Source organism: Mesoplodon densirostris, chromosome 17 (assembly GCF_025265405.1).
Source record: "Mesoplodon densirostris isolate mMesDen1 chromosome 17, mMesDen1 primary haplotype, whole genome shotgun sequence".
NCBI classification, from domain to species: domain Eukaryota; kingdom Metazoa; phylum Chordata; class Mammalia; order Artiodactyla; family Ziphiidae; genus Mesoplodon; species Mesoplodon densirostris.
This window is the reverse complement of record NC_082677.1, coordinates 23,340,351-23,362,027: the sequence shown is the minus strand read 5'-3', so window position 1 is coordinate 23,362,027 and position 21,677 is coordinate 23,340,351. Positions and strand designations below refer to the sequence as shown.

The following is a 21,677-nucleotide window of genomic DNA, read 5'->3' as shown; positions in this document are numbered from 1 at the left end:
GGTTATTGAGTAGATGCCATGGTTCTGCCAAAGGACTTGTCTTCCCTCTGTTGCAAGTTGTTTCTTCAAAGCCTAGAAAGATTAAAGTTCCTTACAATAATTCTCCCACATCACTTTCGTGGCTGGGTGTGCGATTAACTCTGCAGGGGCTCTCTGGGTCCATTAAAGAACAAATATACAAATAAACAAATAAAAACCACCACTGCCGCCAGAAAGATTACCTCAATTATAGAGATACTCTTCCTATAGTTCTTTATAGGAACCTATAAAGGTTCCTGCTTTATTTCCTCAAGATATTACCTGGATGCTAGTCACTGTGCATAGTAAGGGCTTATGTTTCGAATTTTGAGGATTTTCCTAAATCTAGTATTTCAGACCTTTAAGAGAACCTGGACACCCTCCTTTGACAGGTGGGCATAGCAAGGCCCTCGGGACCTGTGCAACTGGCCCATGGTCATTTAGCCCCCACGTGACAGCGCAGAGGGGGATTCACACCCAGCCTCCAGGGCCCTCAGCACTCTGCTTCCCTATATGATGCTGACCGGCTTTTCCGGCACCTTCCTGCCTTCCCAGTCTTCTCTAGTCAGTCAGGGCCTCCTCTGGCCCCTGCAGAGCCTCTGGCCTGTCCCTCTCCCAGCCAAGCCCCAGCGAGGATGACATAGAAATCCAGACACGTATGACATCATCATCTTCCTCTATTATTTCCCTAAATTGCTTTTTTCCTACCCATGACAAGGCAGCATTTTCTCACAGCTGGGGCTGAACACATTCAAAAAGACGTCCTCAAATACATGGTTTCCGAGAGAGGCCACAAAGTTTTGAAAACAGAAAATGAGCATTTTTGAGTGATTGCCCAGTTCATGAAAATGTCTCTGGTTAGAACCTCGTCAGCAGTAATTCACTCTGAGAGAGGGTCCCCTGCGGAGACTTTAGTTGCCTCGCATTAGAGTGTGAGGCCTATTTTTCCTGCTGAGATAGAGTACATGGCTAGGAAGCATTAACTGATGGAGGCCACAAGAGTTCCAGCCAGTGAAGTGAGGAATGTTTCTTTAAAGATACCCTCATTGTTGCAAAGCCTTAGTGAACTTGAAGACTACAGTATTTCCCCTTGCTCTTAAGGATAAAGTGTCTCTTCGCCTACAGGCATAAACCTGCAGAAGTAAAGCTTCAAGGTCAAAGATGTGCTTTCTATGAGAACAAGTAAATGTCCCTAATGAGGAGGAAAATATAGTTTATTATAGTTCAAGGATGTGTATCTTGATGCCCAAGACCTTTTTCTCCAAGATAAAACCTGGATAAGATGATACACAGTGCTTGAACATAGTAGATGTTCAAAATATGTTTTCTAGATTTGCATTGGCAGCTCCCTTTTAGGTACTTTATGGCTCGGGTACTTTTACCAAAAAAATCCGTTGTAAAATTATGTTACAGTTAAGACCAGGGAAATGTAGCATCAGACAAGTTTCCCTACCCATTCCCAGGCCTAACGGGGTATTTTGTTTTGCTTTGTTTCCCCACCAGCCCAGGCCCTGAAGTACTCCAAGGAGTTATGTTCTCAAGTTTTCAGTTGTCATTTCCAGGCCTCATGTCTCAGAAAGTTTGAAAGAGGCCCTGGAATCTACAGTTGACACAGTGACTTGTGGAAATTACTTTGAGTAATACTGTCACAGAGCTACAATTTATGGGTGTGCTCTGGTACATGGGGATGCCTCCACTTGGCTTGTAGAGGAGAAGGGTTGTCACTGCTCCTAGAACAGGAGAAAAGTCAGAACAAGGGAATCACTGTTCAGAGGGGCCACGTCTTCTTCTTTCTTTCCCTTAAAATAGAGAGTCGGCCAAGATCGCTCCCACCTCACTACTCCTCCCTACACTGCCCTCCAATGAGGGTAAAGGAAACTAACATTTTGGATCCCTACACTATGTCCCACACTTTCATTACCCATTGTGGAAACTGCAACAGTTCTCTGATGTTGAGAGTATTATGTCCCCTCTACAGACAGACGAACTCAAAGAAGGGAAATACGTCGCTCAAATTTATACAGCTAATGGAAAGAGCCTGGATTCAAACCCAAGACCTCAGGCTCTAAAGCCACCATCTGCCTCTTGCAGAGAGAGAGTTCATCAATTTCTAATGAAAAGGATTTTTCTTTGCAAAGACCACAGAAAGGGTCCCCATTTATTGCTGTTATCAGCTAACTCCCCTTTCTCGCTCACACCTTCCAATCCTTCCCCCCTCCTGCTTGCCCTTACCAGCTTCTCCCATCCAGGGACCCCTCCACGTTCTCCCTGACACCAGTCCCCCCCTTTTCACTGCTCTGCCCCCAGTCTTGTAGGACTGTGTGGCCTGGCTCCATAATGACTCTCCTGCAATGCTCATCATATCCACTTTGTGCCCTTGTCCTTTTATTTCAGCCACTTGCTGAAACCCATCCTGGATAAAAGCCACCCTCCTTCTCTCTGTGCCCTGCCCCCCCCCACTGGGAACATACAACACTGCTGGGGGAAATCATGTCAGGTTCGCAATGAGTGTTCATCAACCTTCCTAAATTTCCACAGTCAGCTTCTTCTCACTCCTCCAGCGACTGCCTTCAAGGACTCTCCCTTCTCAAACTCTTCATTCCTCATCAGCCCACCTAACCTCACCAGATAACTTTGCCTCCCACTCTTTGGGAAAGCATCAATAGAATCCTTCCGCCGAGAACTTCCTCCACCCATGTTACCAAATCAACCAGCCCACCTGCTCCGGATTTGGTACCTTCCCAAGAGTGAATACGTTGACTCAAGTCCATCTGACCTGTGTTAATCACTGACAAGTTCAGTTTCCTTTTTCCTTTGGGAGAGCTTTCTTTACTTATTTTTAGACTGAAATGTACATATTTGCCCTATATTTATGATCATTTTTGATTACTGACATTAACTGGAGGGCATGACCACCACGGTCTTATTCACAGCAGTCAACTTTGTATTACTAAGTTTTTCCTGGTTAAACTTTAGTACAGATCTTAGATCACTGGACCCCAAGTCCTAAACTCATAACTTTTAATGGAAATCTCCAGATTTCAAGCACAATAAATGATACACATAAAAATTAAATAATTGAAATCTTTTCAATTTCAATGCAATACAAAAAATCTCTATAATCATCACTCCCTCCCACCCCCCAAGATCTATTTCCACCTAAGGTATTTATTTTTTTAAAGTAGAAGTGTAAAGATAGGGCTGGCCTGAGGCAAAAATGTAGGAGGTTTTGTTTTAATCACTTCCCCCCAATTCCTGATAGAGTGGAAACAGTTCAGGCAGCCAGACCTGGATTTCCATTCCAGCACTGCCTCATTCTACCTGGCTAACCTTAGGTAAGTTAATTAACATCACCCAAGTTCAGTTCCCTTATCTGTAAAATGGGGTTAATAATATTGAGCTAGCAGAGGATTAAATGAAGCAAGGTATTTAGAGTATGTGGTACATACAAGGTGCTCAATAACTGGTGGAGTTATTACTATTATTTTCAGTATTCCTAGTAAAGCCATTTATAGCATAGCCTGAGATTTATACTGATTATGTCCCTAGGGAAACACACACACACACACACACACACACACACACACACACACACACACACACACACACATTTTTCAAAAGACTTTGAAAACTTCTGCTTGCAGCCATGAGGAAGCAACAGGGATAGAATTAAACCTTCTGCTTCAAGCAGCTAATAAGTAAGACAAAATACATGAAGTGACAGTTTTCAGGGATTGGACAACGGGAAGTACAGGACAGTGATTATTGAGAGAAGAGAGACAGATGAAGTGAAACCTATGATTGTCCCAGTCTGCTGTCTACAAAGTTGTGAGGATTTAACTCAGGGAAGAGAAACCCAAACAGAGCCTGAGGTGTACCTGAGTTCAGTGTCTGAGGAGGCCAAACCAGCAGGAAATTATAAGGTCGAGCGCTGGAAAGGAAGGAGCTAATCAGAGAGAGAGCTCTGGAGATCTTCAGATGATTCCCCTCAAGTCTTTGGCTGAGTATTGATCAGGCATGTGAAGGAAGTACCAAGGCAAAAATCATGGAAAAGGAGCAGGTGGTACCATTTCTGAAGCTCACAAAGCTCTGGGAGCCGATCAAATTTCCAATAACCAGAGAGGGGAAACCTTGCAATGTACTGGGGTAGAGTTCCAAGTAGGGTCTTGCCTCAGCAGTAGTATAAAATTATCTCCAGGCCAAAGGCTGCTCTAGACCCAATTATCCAAACTTAAAAGCGAGCCTTTGCATGAATTAAACTATTTTTAAGGAATTTAACTATATCTCAGAACAAATCTCAAAAATATTTAAAGGAATACAAAAAAAATCCAGCACCTAACAATGTAAAATTCACAATGTCTGGCATCCAACAAAGAATTACTAGGCATGCAAAGAAAGAAATAGAAAAATATGACCCATCACAAGGAGAAAAATCCATTCAAAGAACTTAGAAACATCACGCATAACAGAATTAGTAGATAAGTACACTAAAACAGCTGTTATAAATATACTTCACATGTATAAGAAGATAAATGAAAGAATAAGCATGATAAGGAGAGATGGGAAGATAAAAAGAAGAAAAAGACATCAAATCTCACAGACATCAAATAAGGAGGCTGATGGTTATGGCCACCCTTCATATCTAACCATGATTAATGACATAAAAGCTATACTTTAGAATTGTCCAAGGACCAGGTATAAAAGTGACTTTTCCAAAATTAATACATTTTAGATAATTAATTATATAAAGAAATCGAATCACACATTCAATCAACTGTATAGTTACTGAGCACCCAGCTCTGTGTTTGATGATAGAGGAAATACAAAGATGAATTCGATATGGTTCTTGCTTGTATAAGTGTACAGTCCGTCACAGTCTGTGAGATACATGATAGCCTAATTATATAAAGGCATACTGTGATATATCTACAACTCAGAAACACAATATGGAACACAGAAAATGATAAGGCTGCAAAATAAAAGGAAATAAAAAGAAACAAGATACAGAACTCACTATGCAATTATTCTACATTTACAAATAAAAGGCGTTGACATTAATTCAAAACAAAACTCCAATATACAGTAATATGCATGTGTGCACACAGGATAGAAAACACACAAATTGATTTTAATATCGGAATAAAACTGTTTGGTTTTTCTTTCTGTTCCCAGCTGCATTAGAATGTCTACTGTAGGGCCAGGATACAATTTTCCATTATGAAATGCAAATATCTCCCTTCAGCTCATGTTGCTGTCAAAGATATCAAAGTTTCTCTATCTCAGTGGAAGAAAAGGAAACCAAGAAAGGTAGGGAATGCGTATGTTTGCGATGTATATGCACGTGTACATGTTATATATTTCTATGCAATATGTGTATACTTAATATACCTATACATATATAAATACACATGCAATTCTTTGAAGATATTTTCTCTAGTTTTAGGCTAGTGGGTAAGAAAGTGACTTGCATAGTTCAACATGAATGGTACCTATACCACAGTACAGCAGACCAAATAAAGACTAAGCTAATCAAGAGATGGAAACCAGTTTAAAAATTTCAAAAAAATTGTTATGACATACACAGGAAGAAAGAAATTACACATCGATAATTCAAAAGAAGTCAATCCACAAAGGAGTAAATTTACAAAGCAAGTAATGTTTATGTGCTTCATTCCATGGAAGAGAAAAAAATGACTATATTTAAAAGAACTCTATTATGTTATGCAAGCATGTGGAAAGGACTTTCATTTCATAACAGCTCTAGCCAACAGGATATGGGCTGTTGTCACTTGGGGAGAGTTACTGGAGGACAAGCCTCGATTTGTCTGAAGTGACACCATTACCTTATACAGTACACAGTACAGGCAGAAGCAAATATTACAGTTTTGGGAAACAATTATCTACAAATTCTCTTACCTCTAGAAACACTGTACACACACACATCATAAACAAAGCATTAGAATGAAAGCTCCAGGAGGGCATGTACAACCCCAGCACCTACGGCAATGCCTGACACACAATAGGTACTCCATACTCCGTGCTACCATTAATCTCTTCTGGGATTTCCAGAAGCCTCTAGGTGTGAGGCCAGGTGCCTCTCACCACTCTTCAACCCTGTCCCTATAAAACAACTTGGCTGACTTTTTTTCTCTTTTAAACGTGAGTCAGAGGTTGCTTCCCTGTTTAAAATCCTTCAATAGCCTGCACTTCAGATAAAATCTGTACTCCTTGCTTTGGCAGGCAGGATCTGGCCCCAGCCAACCTCACCAGACATATGTTAAGTACCAACCTGCCAACCCGCCCCATGCCAACTGCCGCTTCTTGACCATGCATACACCTACTTTCATTTCCTTGAAAGATACAAGTTCTTATCACCTCAGGCCTTTCCACAGGGAATTTTCCGCTTTTAGAATTTTCTCATCTTCCCAAATTCGCCCTTTCTTCTGGTTCTTCCCTCCTGCTACCAGGATAATTTTCATTTATCCTTGGGGTCTTAGGCCAAATATCACTTCTTCAGGGGAAACTTTTCTGAACACGCGCCAATCCCTCTGGGCTAAGTCAGGCTCCCATCCCTCTTTTGTAACAGCCCACAACTGTAATTATATAATCACCTGCACAGCTCTCTGGATAACATCTGCTTCTTTAGAAATGTGTATCTCCACAGGAGCATCACCTGTCTGTCATGTAAACTGCTGTTTCTCTAGTGTCTTGCAACATACACTGTACATTATGAACTTTCAGTAATATTGTGGTGAATGAATGAATAAACCAATGTACTGTCCTGCTGTCCTGGGGAGAAAAGGGTAAATAACCGTGGAAGGTATAACAGAACTGTCAAGGAGACATGAAATCAGGTACATAAATTGTGAAATATGAGTCAAGGGCCTATTTGTTTTCTCACACTTGATAATGAGAAATCTTTCAACAAGATGGAAAATGAAAACAAAAGAGGACCAAGCATCATCTTTTAGAGAGTCCAACTACTAAGCACCAGGCTATCTGCATCCCTTAATCATGCCTGTGACAGAGTGTCACCATCAATATCTGAAGGGACTAAAGAAAGGAAGTTTGCTGGCCTGAGTATAATTTTCATCTTAAAAACGAGTATGGGGGATGGTTTATCATCAGATAGTCTATCTGAGTGTCTCTGTGCGCTGATGAGATGGCTTCAGGTATAGATCCCTAGGTTACATTTTAAAGACTCTGACTACTTCTCTTATTTCAAACCTCGAAGACCAGCAACAGACAGAAATCTAGTGGGTCAAAAGAGAGGGCACAGATGAATGAGCTATTTGGAGATGCAATTAGAGGTTAGGCTGAGACCTGCATGAGCAGCTGAGGGCCCATTTCTAATTTCACAGCAAACGTGTAACTAGGAGAGATAGGAGTCAATGGCCATCCATGTGCTGTGACTGCCAAAGCTACATCTCCATACCCGCTTCTTTCATGAGCTCTAGACCCTTACGTGTGACTGATCACCACCTGTTTCCTTCAACAGCTCTTCATATTCAACACATCCAAAGAGAAACTCGCCATCTTCCCTCACCCTTTTCCCTTCCAGCCTTCCCCATCTCAGTCAACGACTCCACCATTTACACAATTTCCAAAGTTAGAAGCCCAGGAGTCACTGTTGATTCTTTACCCGCCTTACATTCCACATGGACTCAGTCATCAATTCCTGTTTTTTTTCTTTCTATAATTAAATGTCTCACGGGTCCCTTCACTTCTGTCTCCACCACCATGATTATTATTGTCATTATTTTCTCTTACCTGGGAAACTGCTACAGCCTCCCATCTGCTCTCTCTGCTGCCAGTCTTCCCTCATTCCCATCAGCTGTCTGTAGGACCTACTAAAAGTGCTCTAGATTCCACACATAAGAGATATCACATGATATTTGTCTTTCTCTGACTTACTTCACTCAGTATGACAATCTCTAGAGGAGGGATAAATTGGGAGATTGGGAATGACGTATACACACTACCATATATGAAACAGACAACTAATAAAGACCTACTGTATAGCACAGGGACCTCTACTCAATGCTCTGTAATAGCCTATATGGGAAAAGAATCTAAAAAAGAGTGGGTATATGTATAGGTATAACTGATTCACTTCTGCTGTATACCTGAAACTAACACAACATTGTACATCAACTATACTCCAATAAAAATCATAAAAAAACAAAACAAAAACAAAAACTACAGCTCTAATCATATGACTCTCCTGCTTACCGCTTTTCAGCGACATCCTATAGCACCCTTTATCTGCTAGTGGCAGAACCACTTACGTTGATTTGTATTTGCTTATTCCCTCTTCTCTATTTCCCCCACTAGGGTCTAATACAGGAGAGTGAGGTCTATGTCTTTTATTCCCAGTATTCAGTACATCTGGCTCAATAAATCCCAGTTAAAAGAGTGACGCTTCAGGAGATGAAAGGATTTAACAAATGCCTCCTCATATCTGGGCATACTGAAGAGGATAAAGTTGTTCCTGGGAGGATTAAACAACCCAACAAGGAAACTAGAGAAAAAATATTCTGAGGAAGCAGAGTGGAATTAAAATGAGTGGGGGCATCCGTGAGTCAGAGAGAGGAAGAGCACGGAGAGGGGACTGTCCCCATGAGTTGTAAATCTCAGCTCTTCCCAGAGTGGCAGAGAACAGAGGCGCTGAGAGCAAACTCAGAGCTTCAGGAGAAACCGCGAGGTAGGAACCAAGGAACAACTTGGATACCTGTGAGAGGGAAGAGGTCTTGTAAGACCTCTCCAGGTTAAGCCGTGATAAGGCACGTGGCACTTCCACAGCTAACAGGAAGGTGTGATGCCTTTTCCGAACATGTATTTGAAATACAACAAATGGCACACTGAGCAACTTGGGGTAAGAGATACATGTCCACTTAAAGTCAATAACAGCTAAGGAGAGATTGCTGACATTAGGAAAGAAAACTTCAAAAAGTTTAGAGCAAAGCAAGGTATAATCTCACAGTCAGAGAACATCCAGGAAATATTACCCATTCCCAGGCAGGCCTAGGCAAGCAACTTAACACCTGGGGACTCAGCTGCTGCTTTCCAAGCTTTCCAGTTGATGATGATAACTTTGGAGAAGAAGCCAGGGTAATAGGAAGGGAGCAGCTGGTCACACAGATGGTGTCAAAGCTCGGGATTTGATATTCTTGGTTTCAGCTAATGACACCAGAGGTGGGGATCTGGGGGCTCCTGAAAGGAGACAACGTGTATCGTAGGAAACTGGGAAGAAGCTTTCAGGCAACACCAGACCACATGAGGATTATTTTGAAACTTGAGATTAGGCAGTGACACTGTTCAGTGAAAACACAAACAAACAAAATTGTAAACTAGATCACAAGGAAGATATCATATGTGGCAAAGAAAGATGGATGGTCCTAGAGAGGGATCTCCACAGTTGATGGGAAAAGCCTGGTTTAGATGGCTATATTCTAGTGTCCCATGAGATGCTCATAGATATTTTTAAAAGGCTGAATTATGTCTAGGGAATCCTACCTAAGAGATACCACTCTTAAACTGGGCATTGCACATTAGCAGAGTAAAGGCTCTGAGGAACCCACAAAGAAAGCAACCTACTTGGGTTAAACCCAGAATTTGCCATGCTTGTTAGGCCACATAAATACTTACATGACATCCACCCTACCTAACAACTGTGGGACACTGATATTCCAACAGGCCAGTTTAGGAAACCTGGATCTATACCAATGCACAAAGAATTGATAATTAGAAAAAAAACAAGAAAAACTTTTAAATTCCACAAATCTAAAAGTATGAGGAATAAAATAAACATACAATACCAGAAGGAGGGAAATATTAGCTCACAGACAAAGGAGGACTTTGAGCATGGGATTTAGTATACCAGTGTACCAGTAGAATGCTATATTTTGGATAAAAGAAACAAATTCAATGTAATGATCTCAAGTAGCACTTCATATGAAGACGGTAAATGGAGAAGTTCATGAAAGTGGGAATGGGATTGTGGTGGGGAACACGTGGGTGATGATGAAAGGGGAGGAAAATGAAGGAGGTGTAACTGTGGGAGCTCACAATGACCCATCAAAATGGAGTGATATGGCAGCAATAACTGCATCAGATTTCCTGGGAAATCCTTTTGATTAAAATCAGAGGATATGAAAAATGTGTGCCTTGTTTTGCTGATAATTTTAATCTCTCAATAAATAGGAAAAAAGTAGTAATGAAAGGGATTTAGTGTCAATTTAATTTTAACATGTGAAGAGGAGTTGGTCATTTAGAAATATCAAAAACTTTGGGAGAAAGCCAAGCGCTCATAAAATCCAGCCTCCCCATAATTCTGTCAGAGACATTTTAGAGGAGATTTCTTGGAAAGAAGGATACACTAAATTACCTTCTGAGACATTAAATGTTGCCTCAAAGAGGCGCCAGCATGAAACTGGGCCAGGAGCAACATTCTGTGGTTCTATGACTATGGGAAAAAGAAACAAATAGCACCACACATTGGGTACAGTAAAAAGATACTTTATATAAATATACTATAAAGCTATAAGAATTGAAACAATGTGGTGCCAGAATAAAAAGAGATCAGTAGTACAGAATAGGTATTTCAGCAACATATTGAAATATATATAAGAATTGAATTTTTGATAAAAGAAGGAAGTACATTCATGGAGGCATGGCAAATTAGGACTATATATCAACTGTAGAGAGTGGGCAAAACCTTTCTGTATTTAGAAATGGAATAACCACAAAGGACTCATAAAGGAAATGCTAAACTTTATTTTTTTTAAAGGAACAATACTAAAGAGGCAAAAAACAGACTGGATAAATATTTTTAGAAAATATGAACGTCAAGATTAAAATGCTTAGGGCTTCCCTGGTGGCACAGTGGTTGAGAATCTGCCTGCTAATGCAGGGGACACGGGTTCGAGCCCTGGTCTGGGAAGATCCCACATGCTGCAGAGCAACTGGGCCCATGAGTCACAACTACTGAGCCTGCATGTCTGGTGCCTGTGCTCCACAACAAGAGAGGCCGCGATAGTGAGAGGCCCGTGCACCGCGATGAAGAGTGGCCCCCGCTTGCTGCAACTAGAGAAAGTCCTCGCATAGAAACAAAGACCCAACACAGCCCAAAATAAATAAAAATAAAAATAAAAATATTAAAATGCTTAAAAGTAATGACTAAATACAAGCTAATAAAAAAATCACCCAGAATCCTATGTGATAAATGGATATAGTATGAAAGTAATAAATATATTTACAAAAGAGGAAATATGAATAGTAAATAAATGCAGGAAAATGATATAATTTAAGAAGAGTAGTTATAAAATAGCTTAAAGTAAAATAACAGGATGCCATCTTTGCATATCAAGTCAGTAAATATTAAATGTGTTTATATTTTGCAAATTAATCACCCAGTATTGAAAAAGAAAGTTTAAAATGTTCATTTGTTTTGACCAACTAATTCTACATGTAGTAGTCCATCCAAGCAAAATAATTCTAATTGCTGCAAAGCTCTACGCATAAAAAAGGTTCACTGCAATATTATTTGTTGAAAAACATCAAAAGGAAGAAAGGAAGGAATAACAATGTTTAATGAATGCTTACTATGTGTAGGTACTATGCAGTTATTGTATGTGAAGTTGTCATATTATAATCTCACAACTGTCCCAGGAAACAGATACAATCATCATTTTACAGAAAAGGTAAAATGTTTTTACATACTTGAAGAGATTATGTTCTCCAAAGACACTTGGTTAGCAAGAGTAAAAAAAATGGAAATAGCTTAAATGTAAATACAGGAAAACTGTGGAAGATTTATTTAATGGATTATTCTAAAATTTTAATATAAAACTATGGAAAGGAAAAATAATTTAGGATAAGGTGCTAATAAAAATACACAATAGAAAATTTTATATTTAATAGGATTCAAATATTTGCATAGAAAAAAGACTGGAAGAAAACATATAAACACTAACCAAATAAAACAGGACTTGACCCTGAGAGAGGGTCAATAAAGAGAGTCTGCTGGTAGCCCTGAGAACAAAGCAGAGTGTACTTCAGTTGGTGGATGAGGGGAATGATGAAGGATGCTCAGGAAGAGTGCAAAAGGCTCAGACACAGTTGAAGCAGTTTGGCTAATACAGGAGATAGAGAATGTAATTCATGGTAGATACGGTAAATCTTGTAACAAGTAGGGCTGCAATTCTTTTCATGGTAAGTTGCTGGGAAAATCATAAACTGGTCATGGTTAAAACGTCAGAAGACTCAAAATCATAAGAAAAAATCATGAATTATTGAGGTTGTGGCTTACTCTGGAAGTCACACAACATTTTCTGAGAGGAGTGGGAGGTGGAGACAAGAGAAAAGTAATTTCTGCTATAGGAATATTTCAATTAGGCAGTTGAGAAAAATTAGGCAGAAACATACAAATCTCTGCTCTCAACTTATTAGAAGGAAGTATCTGTCTAGATTAGCTTTAGGGAAAAGGAGTCCAGATAAACACGTGTTCAAACCATAGAGAATATCATTTTATGTACATACACACACATCCCATAGCAGACCAATCTTCAACTGTATGAATTTTATAACATTTTGGAGAATTTTATAAATATTCCAAGTATAATGCTTTTAACTCAATATTTGACTTTCCTTTTTCTGTTTCTTGCTTTCCTGTCTCCTGTCCTCTCTTCTCATGTTCTTTGTTATATTAAATAAGAAACCACATATATACTTACATATGTATGTATGTGTGTGTACATATATGTTTGTATACATGTGCACACATGCACACACATTATATATAATTTACTACACCTAGTTTAGACTTTTACATGTATGGCCCATATTGACAAAAAGAACAAAAACAAACAACAACAACCAAAAACCAAATGTTTGGTCAACTCAACTCAAAGTACACAGGTTCATGGGTGTGAAACTTAGTAACTCTCCAAAGGCAATTGGTTCCTACTTAATGCATACCACCTACCCTCAGCTAACTTGATGCGCAAAAGTGAACTGTCCTTTTGACATATAACAATGACCACACTGTAATAACTGTTGCTTCTCCATTGCAAATTCTGGGAGGGCAGGGACCATGCCTATTTTGTTTACTGCTGGAGCCACTGCACGAGGACAGTGTCTCAAAAAATGTGCTGAGTGTGTGATTCCCTCTTGCAAGAGCACAGGAATCACAACTAAGTGTTGAACAATCATCGAAAGAAAGACACTGGAACTCAGCAAAAAAGATACCCCATACCTAAAGACAAAGGAGAAGCCACAGTGAGATAGTAGGAGGGGTGCAATCACAACAAAATCAAATCCCATAATCACTGGGTGGGCGACTCACAGACTGGAGAACAATTATACCACAGAAGTCCCCCCACTTGAGTGAAGGTTCTGAGCCCCATATCAGGCTTCACAACCTGGGGGTCTGGCAATGGGAAGGGGAATTCCCAGAGAATCAGACTTTGAAGGCTAGTGGGATTCGACTGCAGGACTTCGACTGGACTGGGGGAAACAGAGACTCCACTCTTGGAGGGCACATACAAGGTAGTGTGCTCATCAGGACCCAGGGGGAAGGAGCAGTGACCCCATGGGAGATTGAACCAGACTTACCTGCTAGTGTTGGAAGGTCTCCTGCAGAGGCAGGGGGTGGCTGTGGCTCACCAGGGGGACAAGGACACTGGCAGCAGAAGTTCTGGGAAGTACTCCTTAGCATGAGCCCTCCCAGGGTCTGGCATTAGCCCCACCAAAGAGCCTGTAGCTTCCAGGGCTGCATTTCCTCAGGCCAAACAACCAACAGGGAGGGAACTCAGCCCCACCCATCAGCAGACAACCAGATTAAAGTTTACTGAGTTCTGCCCACCAGAGCAACAGCCAGCTCTACCCACCACCAGTCCCTCCCATCAGCAAACTTGCACAAGCCTCTTAGATAGCCTCATCTACCAAGGGCAGACAGCAGAAGCAAGAGGAACTACAATCCTGCAGCCTGTGGAATGAAAACCACATTCAAAGAAAGATAGACAAAGTGAAAAGGCAGAGGACTATGTACCAGATGAAGGAACAAGATAAAACCCCAGAAAAACAATTAAGTGAAGTGGAGATAGGCAACCTTGCAGAAGAAGAATTCAGAATAATGATAGTGAAGATGATCCAGGACCTCAGAAAAAGAATGGAGGCAAAGATCAAGAAGATGCAAGAAATGTTTAACAAAGATCTAGAAGAATTAAGGAACAAACAAACAAGAGATGAACAATACAATAACTGATATGAAAAATACACTAGAAGGAATCAATAGCAGAATAACTGAGGCAGAAGAATGGATAAGTGACCTGGAACAAAGAATGGTGGAATTCACTGAACAGAATAAAGAAAAAAGAATGAAAAGAAATGAAGACAGGCTAAGAAACCTCTGGGACAATACTAAACACATCTACACTTGCACTGTAGGGGTCCCAGAAGGAGAAGAGAGAGAGAAAGGACCCGAGAAAATATTTGAAGAGATTATAGTCGAAAACTACCCTAACATGGGAAAGGAAATAGCCATCCAAGTTCAGGAAATGCAGAGAGTCCCAGGCAGGATAAACCCAAGGATAAACATGCTAAGACACATAGTAATCAAATTGACAAAAATTAAAGACAAAGAAAAAGTATTAAAAGCAACAAGGGAAAAACGACAAATAACATACAAGGGAACTCCCATAAGGTTAACAGCTGATTTCTCAGCAGAAACTCTACAAGCCAGAAGGGAGTGGTGTGATATATTTAAAGGGATGAAAGGGAAGAACCTACAACCAAGATTACTCTACCCAGCAAGGATCTCATTCAGATTCGATGGAGAAATCAAAAGCTTTACACACAAGCAAAAGCTAAGAGAATTTAGCACCACCAAACCAGCTCTACAGCAAATGCTAAAGGAACTTCTCTAAGTGGGAAACACAAGAGAAGAAAAGGACCTACAAAAACAAACCCAAAACAATTAAGAAAACGGTAATAGGAACATACGTATCGATAATTACCTTAAATGTGAATGGATTAAATGCTCCAACCAAAAGACATCGACTGGCTGAATGGATACAAAAACAAGACCCATCTATATGCTGTCTACAAGAGACCCACTTCAGACCTAGGGACACATACAGAATGAAAGTGAGGGGATGGAAAAAGATATCCATCCAAATGGAAATCAAAAGAAAGCTGGAGTAGCAATACTCATATCAGATAAAATAGACTTTAACATAAAGAAAGTTACAAGAGACAAGGAAGGGCACTACATAATGATCAAGGGATCAATCCAAGAAGAAGATATAACAATTATAAATATATATGCACCCAATATAGGAGCATCTCAATACATAAGGCAAATGCTAACAGCTATTAAAGAGGAAATCAACAGTAACACAATAATAGTGGGGGACTTTAACACCTCACTTACGCCAATGGACAGATCATCCAGACAGAAAATTAATAAGGAAACACAAGTTTTAAGTGACACAACAGACCAGATAGATTTAATTGATATTTATAGGACATTCCAATCCAAAACAGCAGATTACACTTTCTTCTCAAGTGCACACGGAATATTCTCCAGGATAGATCACATCTTGGGTCACAAATCAAGCCTTGGTAAATTTAAGAAAACTGAAATCATATCAAGCATCTTTTCTGACCACAATGCTATGAGATTAGAAATCAATTACAGAGGAAAAAACGTAAAAAACACAAACACGTGGAGGCTAAATAATACGTTACTAAGTAACCAAGAGATCACTGAAGAAATAAAAGAGAAATCCAAAAATACCTAGAGACAAAAGACAATGAAAACATGATGATCCAAACCCTATGGGATGTAACAAAAGCAGTTCTAAGAGGGAAGTTTATAGCAATACAATCCTACCCCAAGAAATAAGAAAAATCTCAAATAAACCATCTAACCTTACACCTAAAGGAACTAGAGAAAGAAGAACAAACAAAGCCCAAAGTTAGTAAGGTTAACTAACTTTAAGTTAGAAGGAAAGAAATCATTAAAGATCAGAGCAGAAATAAATGAAATAGAAACAAAGAAAACAATAGCAAATAACAATAAAACTAAAAGAAGATTCTTTGAGAAGATAAACAAAATTGATAAACCTTTAGCCAGACTCCTCAGGAAAAAGAGGGAGAGGACTCAAATCAATAAAATTAGAAATGAAAAAGGAGAAGTTACAACGGACACCACAGAAATACAAAGCATCATTAGAGACTACTACAAGCAACTCTATGGTAATAAAATGGACAACATGGAAGAAATGGACAAATTCTTAGAAAGGTATAAATTTCCAAGACTGAACCAGGAAGAAATAGAAAATGTGAGCAGACCAATCACAAGTAATGAAATTTAAACTGTGATTAAAAATCTTTCAACAGACAAAAGTCCAGGACCAGATGGCTTCTCAGGTGAATTCTACTGAACATTTAGAGAAGAGCTAACACCCATCCTTCTCAAACTCTTCCAAAAAAATTGCAGAGGAAGGAACACTCCCAAACTCATTCTATGAGGCCACCATCACTCTGATACCAAAACTAGACAAAGATAGTACAAAAAAAGAAAATTACAGACCAATAACACTGATGAATACAGATGCAAAAATCCTCAACAAAATACTAGCAAACAAAATCCAACAACATATTAAAAGCATCATACACCATGATCAAGTGGGATTTATCCCAGGGATGCAAGGATTCTTCAATATATTCAAATTAATCAATGTGATATACCATATTAACAAATTGAAGAATAAAAACCATATGATCATCTCAATAGATGCAGAAAAAGCTTTTGACAAAATTCAACACCCATTTATGATAAAAACTCTCCAGAAAGTAGACATAGAGGGAAACTACCTCCACATAATAAAGGCCATATATGACAAACCCATAGCAAACATCATTTTCAATGGTGAAAAACTGAAAGCATTTCCTTTAAGATCAGGAACAACACAAGGATGTACACTCGTGCCACTATTATTCAACATAGTTTTGGAAGTCCTAGCCATGGCAATCAGAGAAGGAAAAGAAATAAAAGGAATACAAATTGGAAAAGAAGAAGTAAAACTGTCACTGTTTGCAAATGACATCATACTATACATAGAGAATCCTAACGATGCCACCAGAAAACTGCTAGAGCTAATCAATGAATTTGGTAAAGTTGAAGGATACAAAAGTTAATGCACAGAAATCTCTTGCATTCATATACACTAATAACAAAAGATCAGAAAGAGAAATTAAGGAAACAATCCCATTCACCACTGTGACAAAAAAGAATAAAATACCTAGGAATAAACCTACCTAAGGAGGTAAAAGACCTGCTGTACTCAGAAAACTATAAGACACAGATGAAAGAAATCAAAGATGACACCAACAGATGGAGAGATATACCATGTTCTTGGATTGCAAGAATCAATATTGCGAAAATGACCACACTATCCAAAGTAATCTAAAGATTCAATGCAATCCCTATCAAATTACCAATGGCATTTTTTACAGAACCAGAACAAAAAAAATCTTAAAATTTGTATGGAGACACAAAAGGCCCTGAATAGCCAAAGCAATCTTGAGGAATCAGACTCCCTGACTTCAGACTATACTACAAAGCTACAGTAAACAAGACACTATGGTACTGGCACAAAAACAGAAATATAGATCAATGGAACAGGATAGAAAGCCCAGAAATAAACCTATGCACCTGTGGTCAACTAATCTAAGACAAATGAGGCAAGGATATACAATGGAGAAAAGACAGCCTCTTCAATAAGTGGTGTGGGGAAAACTGGACTGCTATATGTAAAAGAATGAAATTAGGACACTCCCTAACACCATACACAAAAATAAACTCAAAATGGATTAAAGACCTAAATGTAAGACCTGGCACTATAAAACTCTTAGAGGAAAACATAGGAAGAACACTCTTTGACATAAATCACAGCAAGATCTTTTTTTCACCCACCTTCTAGAGTTATGGAAATAAAAACAAAAATAAACAAATGGGACCTATTGAAACTTAAAAGCTTTTGCACAGCAAAGGAAACTATAAACAAGATGAAAAGACAACCCTTAGAATGGGAGAAAATATTTGCAAATGAATCAGTGGACAAAGGATTAATCTCCAAAATATATAAACTGCTCATGCATCCCAATATTTAAAAAACAATCTAATCCAATAATGGGCAGAAGACCTAAATAGACATTTCTCCACAGAAAACATACAGATGGCCAAGAAGCACATGAAAAACTGCTCAACATTACTAATTATTAGATAAATGCAAATGAAAACTACAATGAGCTATCACCTCACAATGGTCAGAATGGGCATCATCAGAAAATCTACAAACAACAAATGCTGGAGAGGGTATGGAGAAAAGGGAACCCTCTTACACTGTTGGTGGGAATGTAAATTGATACAGCCACTATGGAGAACAGTATGGAGGTACCTTAAAAAACTGAAAATAGAATTACCATATGACCCAGCAATCCCACTACTGGGCATATACCCAGAGAAAACCATAATTCAAAAAGTCACATGCACCCCAATGTTCACTGCAGCACTATTTACAATAGCCAGGTCATGGAAGCAACGTAAATGCCCATCAACAGACAAATGCATAAAGAAGTTGTGATACATATATACAATGCAATATTACTCAGCCATAAAATGTAACAAAATTGGCTCATTTGTAGAGATATGGATGCACCTAGAGACTGACATACAGAGTGAAGTAAGTCAGAAAGAGAAAAACAAATATTGTATATTAACTCATGTATGTGGAACCTAGAAAAATGTTACAGATGAACTGGTTTGCAAGGCAGAAGTAGAGACACAGATGTAGAGAACAAATGTATGGACACCGAGCGGGGAAAGCGGCGGGTGGGGGGTGTGTATGGGATGAATTGGGAGATTGGGATTGACATGTATACACTAATATGTATAAAGTAAATAACTAATAAGAACCTGCTATAAAAAATAAATAAAATAAATAAGTAAGTAAGTAAGTAGGGGAAAAAATGTGTGTTGAATGAGTTAAGTGAATACTGAAGCCCTATGTATCTTTCCAGACAGCTCAAGTCCCACCTCCTTGATAACATCTTCCCTCAGAGCCCCAGGCATTGATCCTTCTGGAAATTACTGAACCACTTCTTAGCACCTGATTCTACACATTATTTTTATTGCTGTTTTTTGTCGCTGTGTTTTTCAGTTTGGGGAGATATGCTCCCTCAACCCTCGAGGACACTTATATACATATATATTTTTTTCTATTTCCCAAAGCACTTGTTACAGGGCACATGGTAAATCTGCAATAAACATGTGTTGAATTAAATGATCAACTCTTTCAAATGACCTTCTACTTTGTGACACCTCCTAACATTTTCTATAATGAATACACGACTGTTATTACTATTTCAAAGTGTGACGGCAAGAAAACAGGGAATGCAGTGTCCGTTGAGTTGGGTTTCTAAGTTCTGCCACTTCAGTGCTGGACAAGTCACCCAAACTCTGGTCCCCTCTTTCCCTGTTTTTAACATGGGAACATGAACAAGAGCCACGACCACCGTTAAGTGTATACCTGTCTCAGAGAAGACTGTGGAATCAAATGGCGTAACGTCTGTGTAAGAGTTTTGTAAATTGGAAAGCAAATATTAGCTCTTCTATTTACCCATTTAAAATACAAAATTGATGTTGCAGTGCCACCAGTGAGAGATAACTGCGTGTGGCTTTTTCTGAGAATGGCTGTTAGGCAGGAGAGTGAGGTGATGAGGAGAAGAATCTCAAGCACACAGCCTGCCAAACCATGCCCCGGTCATAGATCCCAGACCGGGCTCAACACCTGCGCGTGCCAAGACTGCCAAGGCACCTGTCACCCACACCCAGTGGCGTGGCTGCAGGCATCTTCCAACCCAGGAGAAAGCTTACCCGACACGAGCTGCTGTCCAGGCAACCCCACGGGAACCATGCCCAAGTTATTCATAGCGGTGGCCCAGGCGGTGGGGTCCGTCACTGACATGTTCAGCTGGGTCGTGTCGATCGCGAGACTCCCCAAACCATCGGCTGCTGTGATGGGGTAGGGGGGAAGAAACGCTGACTTAGAGTCCACAGGCAATGGTGTCTCTTTGAAAACAAATCGCATTTCTAGAGACGTGAGGCTTCGTTTAAGCACATTCCCAAACCACAAAAAATAACAGCACTGTAATCTACAGCAATGCTTTCTCCAGACGCAAACATAAAAGAGTTTCCAAATACATTCTGGGAGGAAACTGAATGACATGCAGTTTATATTATACACAGCATGCCATTAAGGAAGTACCCCTGGAAAAAACTGAAGAATCGCTTCCTTCTCCAGGTGAAACAATAGTTAAGTTCCCTGGTGGAGAGGCAAAGCCAGAGGACTCTCTGGGTAAAACAAGTCAATTGGCTTAGAATAAATAAACTCATCTGTTTCCGAGTGTAATTCTGAAGCAGGCACACCCTCTAACCATCTAATAAAATCTCTAAAATCAGCTGTCAGCAGTCAAATTGGTCCTGACTGAATTTATTAAGTGTTACCTTGTAACATATTCCTTCATTACAAACTATTTACATCAGTACATTAAGGAAATGCAGGTGTCTTTCTAAAGTGACTCCCAAAATATTTCTTATAAGCACAGGCTTTCATCAAAACAAAATAAACAAATAAATAATATTGAAGACAAATAGCACAGAGCTTAAAAAAGGTCAGCAAAGTAAGTTAAATTTGACTGAATGCTCTTTGAAGTTCACTAGTTCCAGAGCCTGGTTTCTTTGAGGAGCCCAGGCTCCTGGTTCAATACTTATTTTCATGGCTGGGGAGGCTTTCCACTAAGACGCAAAATGCCTTGTTTGTGTTCCGTGCTGGCCACCAACATTTACCTGCAGCCATCATCTGAGGAAGCTGCTGGGGACACTGTGTGATGCTTTCAACGCTGCCTGCATCTACTACTGAATTACGAGCATCCTGAGGGGTGGGAGTGCTTTGATGGCTGAGTGCAGGGTCCCCACGGAGATCATCAGATTCTGCAAAAGGGGAAAAAGAGCAGTGCGGTGAGAAAGTGTAATTGTTAACTGGGGGACCTCTCATGGGAAAAACTGTTGTCTGTTCAAAACAAACAAACAACAACAACCAAACAAATAAACAACAAAGAACAGCTTTCAGTGAGAGGCACAGAGGCGAAGCTGCATCCTTCTCTGGTCTGGTCTTGGAGCCCGGGAGATGTGCGGGTCAACTGTCAAACCACCCGGAGCAGGGCTGGAAGAAATAAACAGCCTGTCTGTGGAGCGGCTAGTGCCTGGCCTCCTACTGAAGAGCCTTCACAAACAGGACTAATCAGACCCTCACAGCCTGCTCTGAACATGACACATCAATGGAGAGGGCAGACGCGGGGCTAAATGTGATTTTTTTTTAAGTTAAAAAATTAATTGATGTTGTTATTTTCGAAGACGGTCGTCTGTGAAATGTATTCAAGAGAGGGAGAAAAAGTTGGGAAGAGGGAGAAAAAAAAGCAAGGAGCTACTCCCTGCGAGACTGGTAAAGAGTGTGCTCAAATTACAATCGTCAGGAAAGGCAAAAGGGAAGAATGGTGTGCTGCCCACGCGTCGAAGAACATGCAGAGGG

At 39.8% G+C, this 21,677-nt stretch overlaps 1 protein-coding gene across 7 annotated transcripts in view; it reads right to left on the bottom strand.

The window, feature by feature from the left end:
- Window positions 1–21,677, bottom strand: part of ENOX1 (ecto-NOX disulfide-thiol exchanger 1) — a 320,291-nt gene that overhangs the window by 216,521 nt on the left and 82,093 nt on the right. For all 7 annotated transcript variants that reach the window (XM_060080023.1, XM_060080025.1, XM_060080027.1 and 4 more), the window contains 2 exons: window positions 20,936–21,079; window positions 19,964–20,101 (listed from right to left, as the gene is read on the bottom strand). In XM_060080023.1, the coding sequence (XP_059936006.1) occupies window positions 19,964–20,101; window positions 20,936–21,079 (282 nt within the window). The remainder of the gene's footprint in view (window positions 1–19,963; window positions 20,102–20,935; window positions 21,080–21,677) is intronic.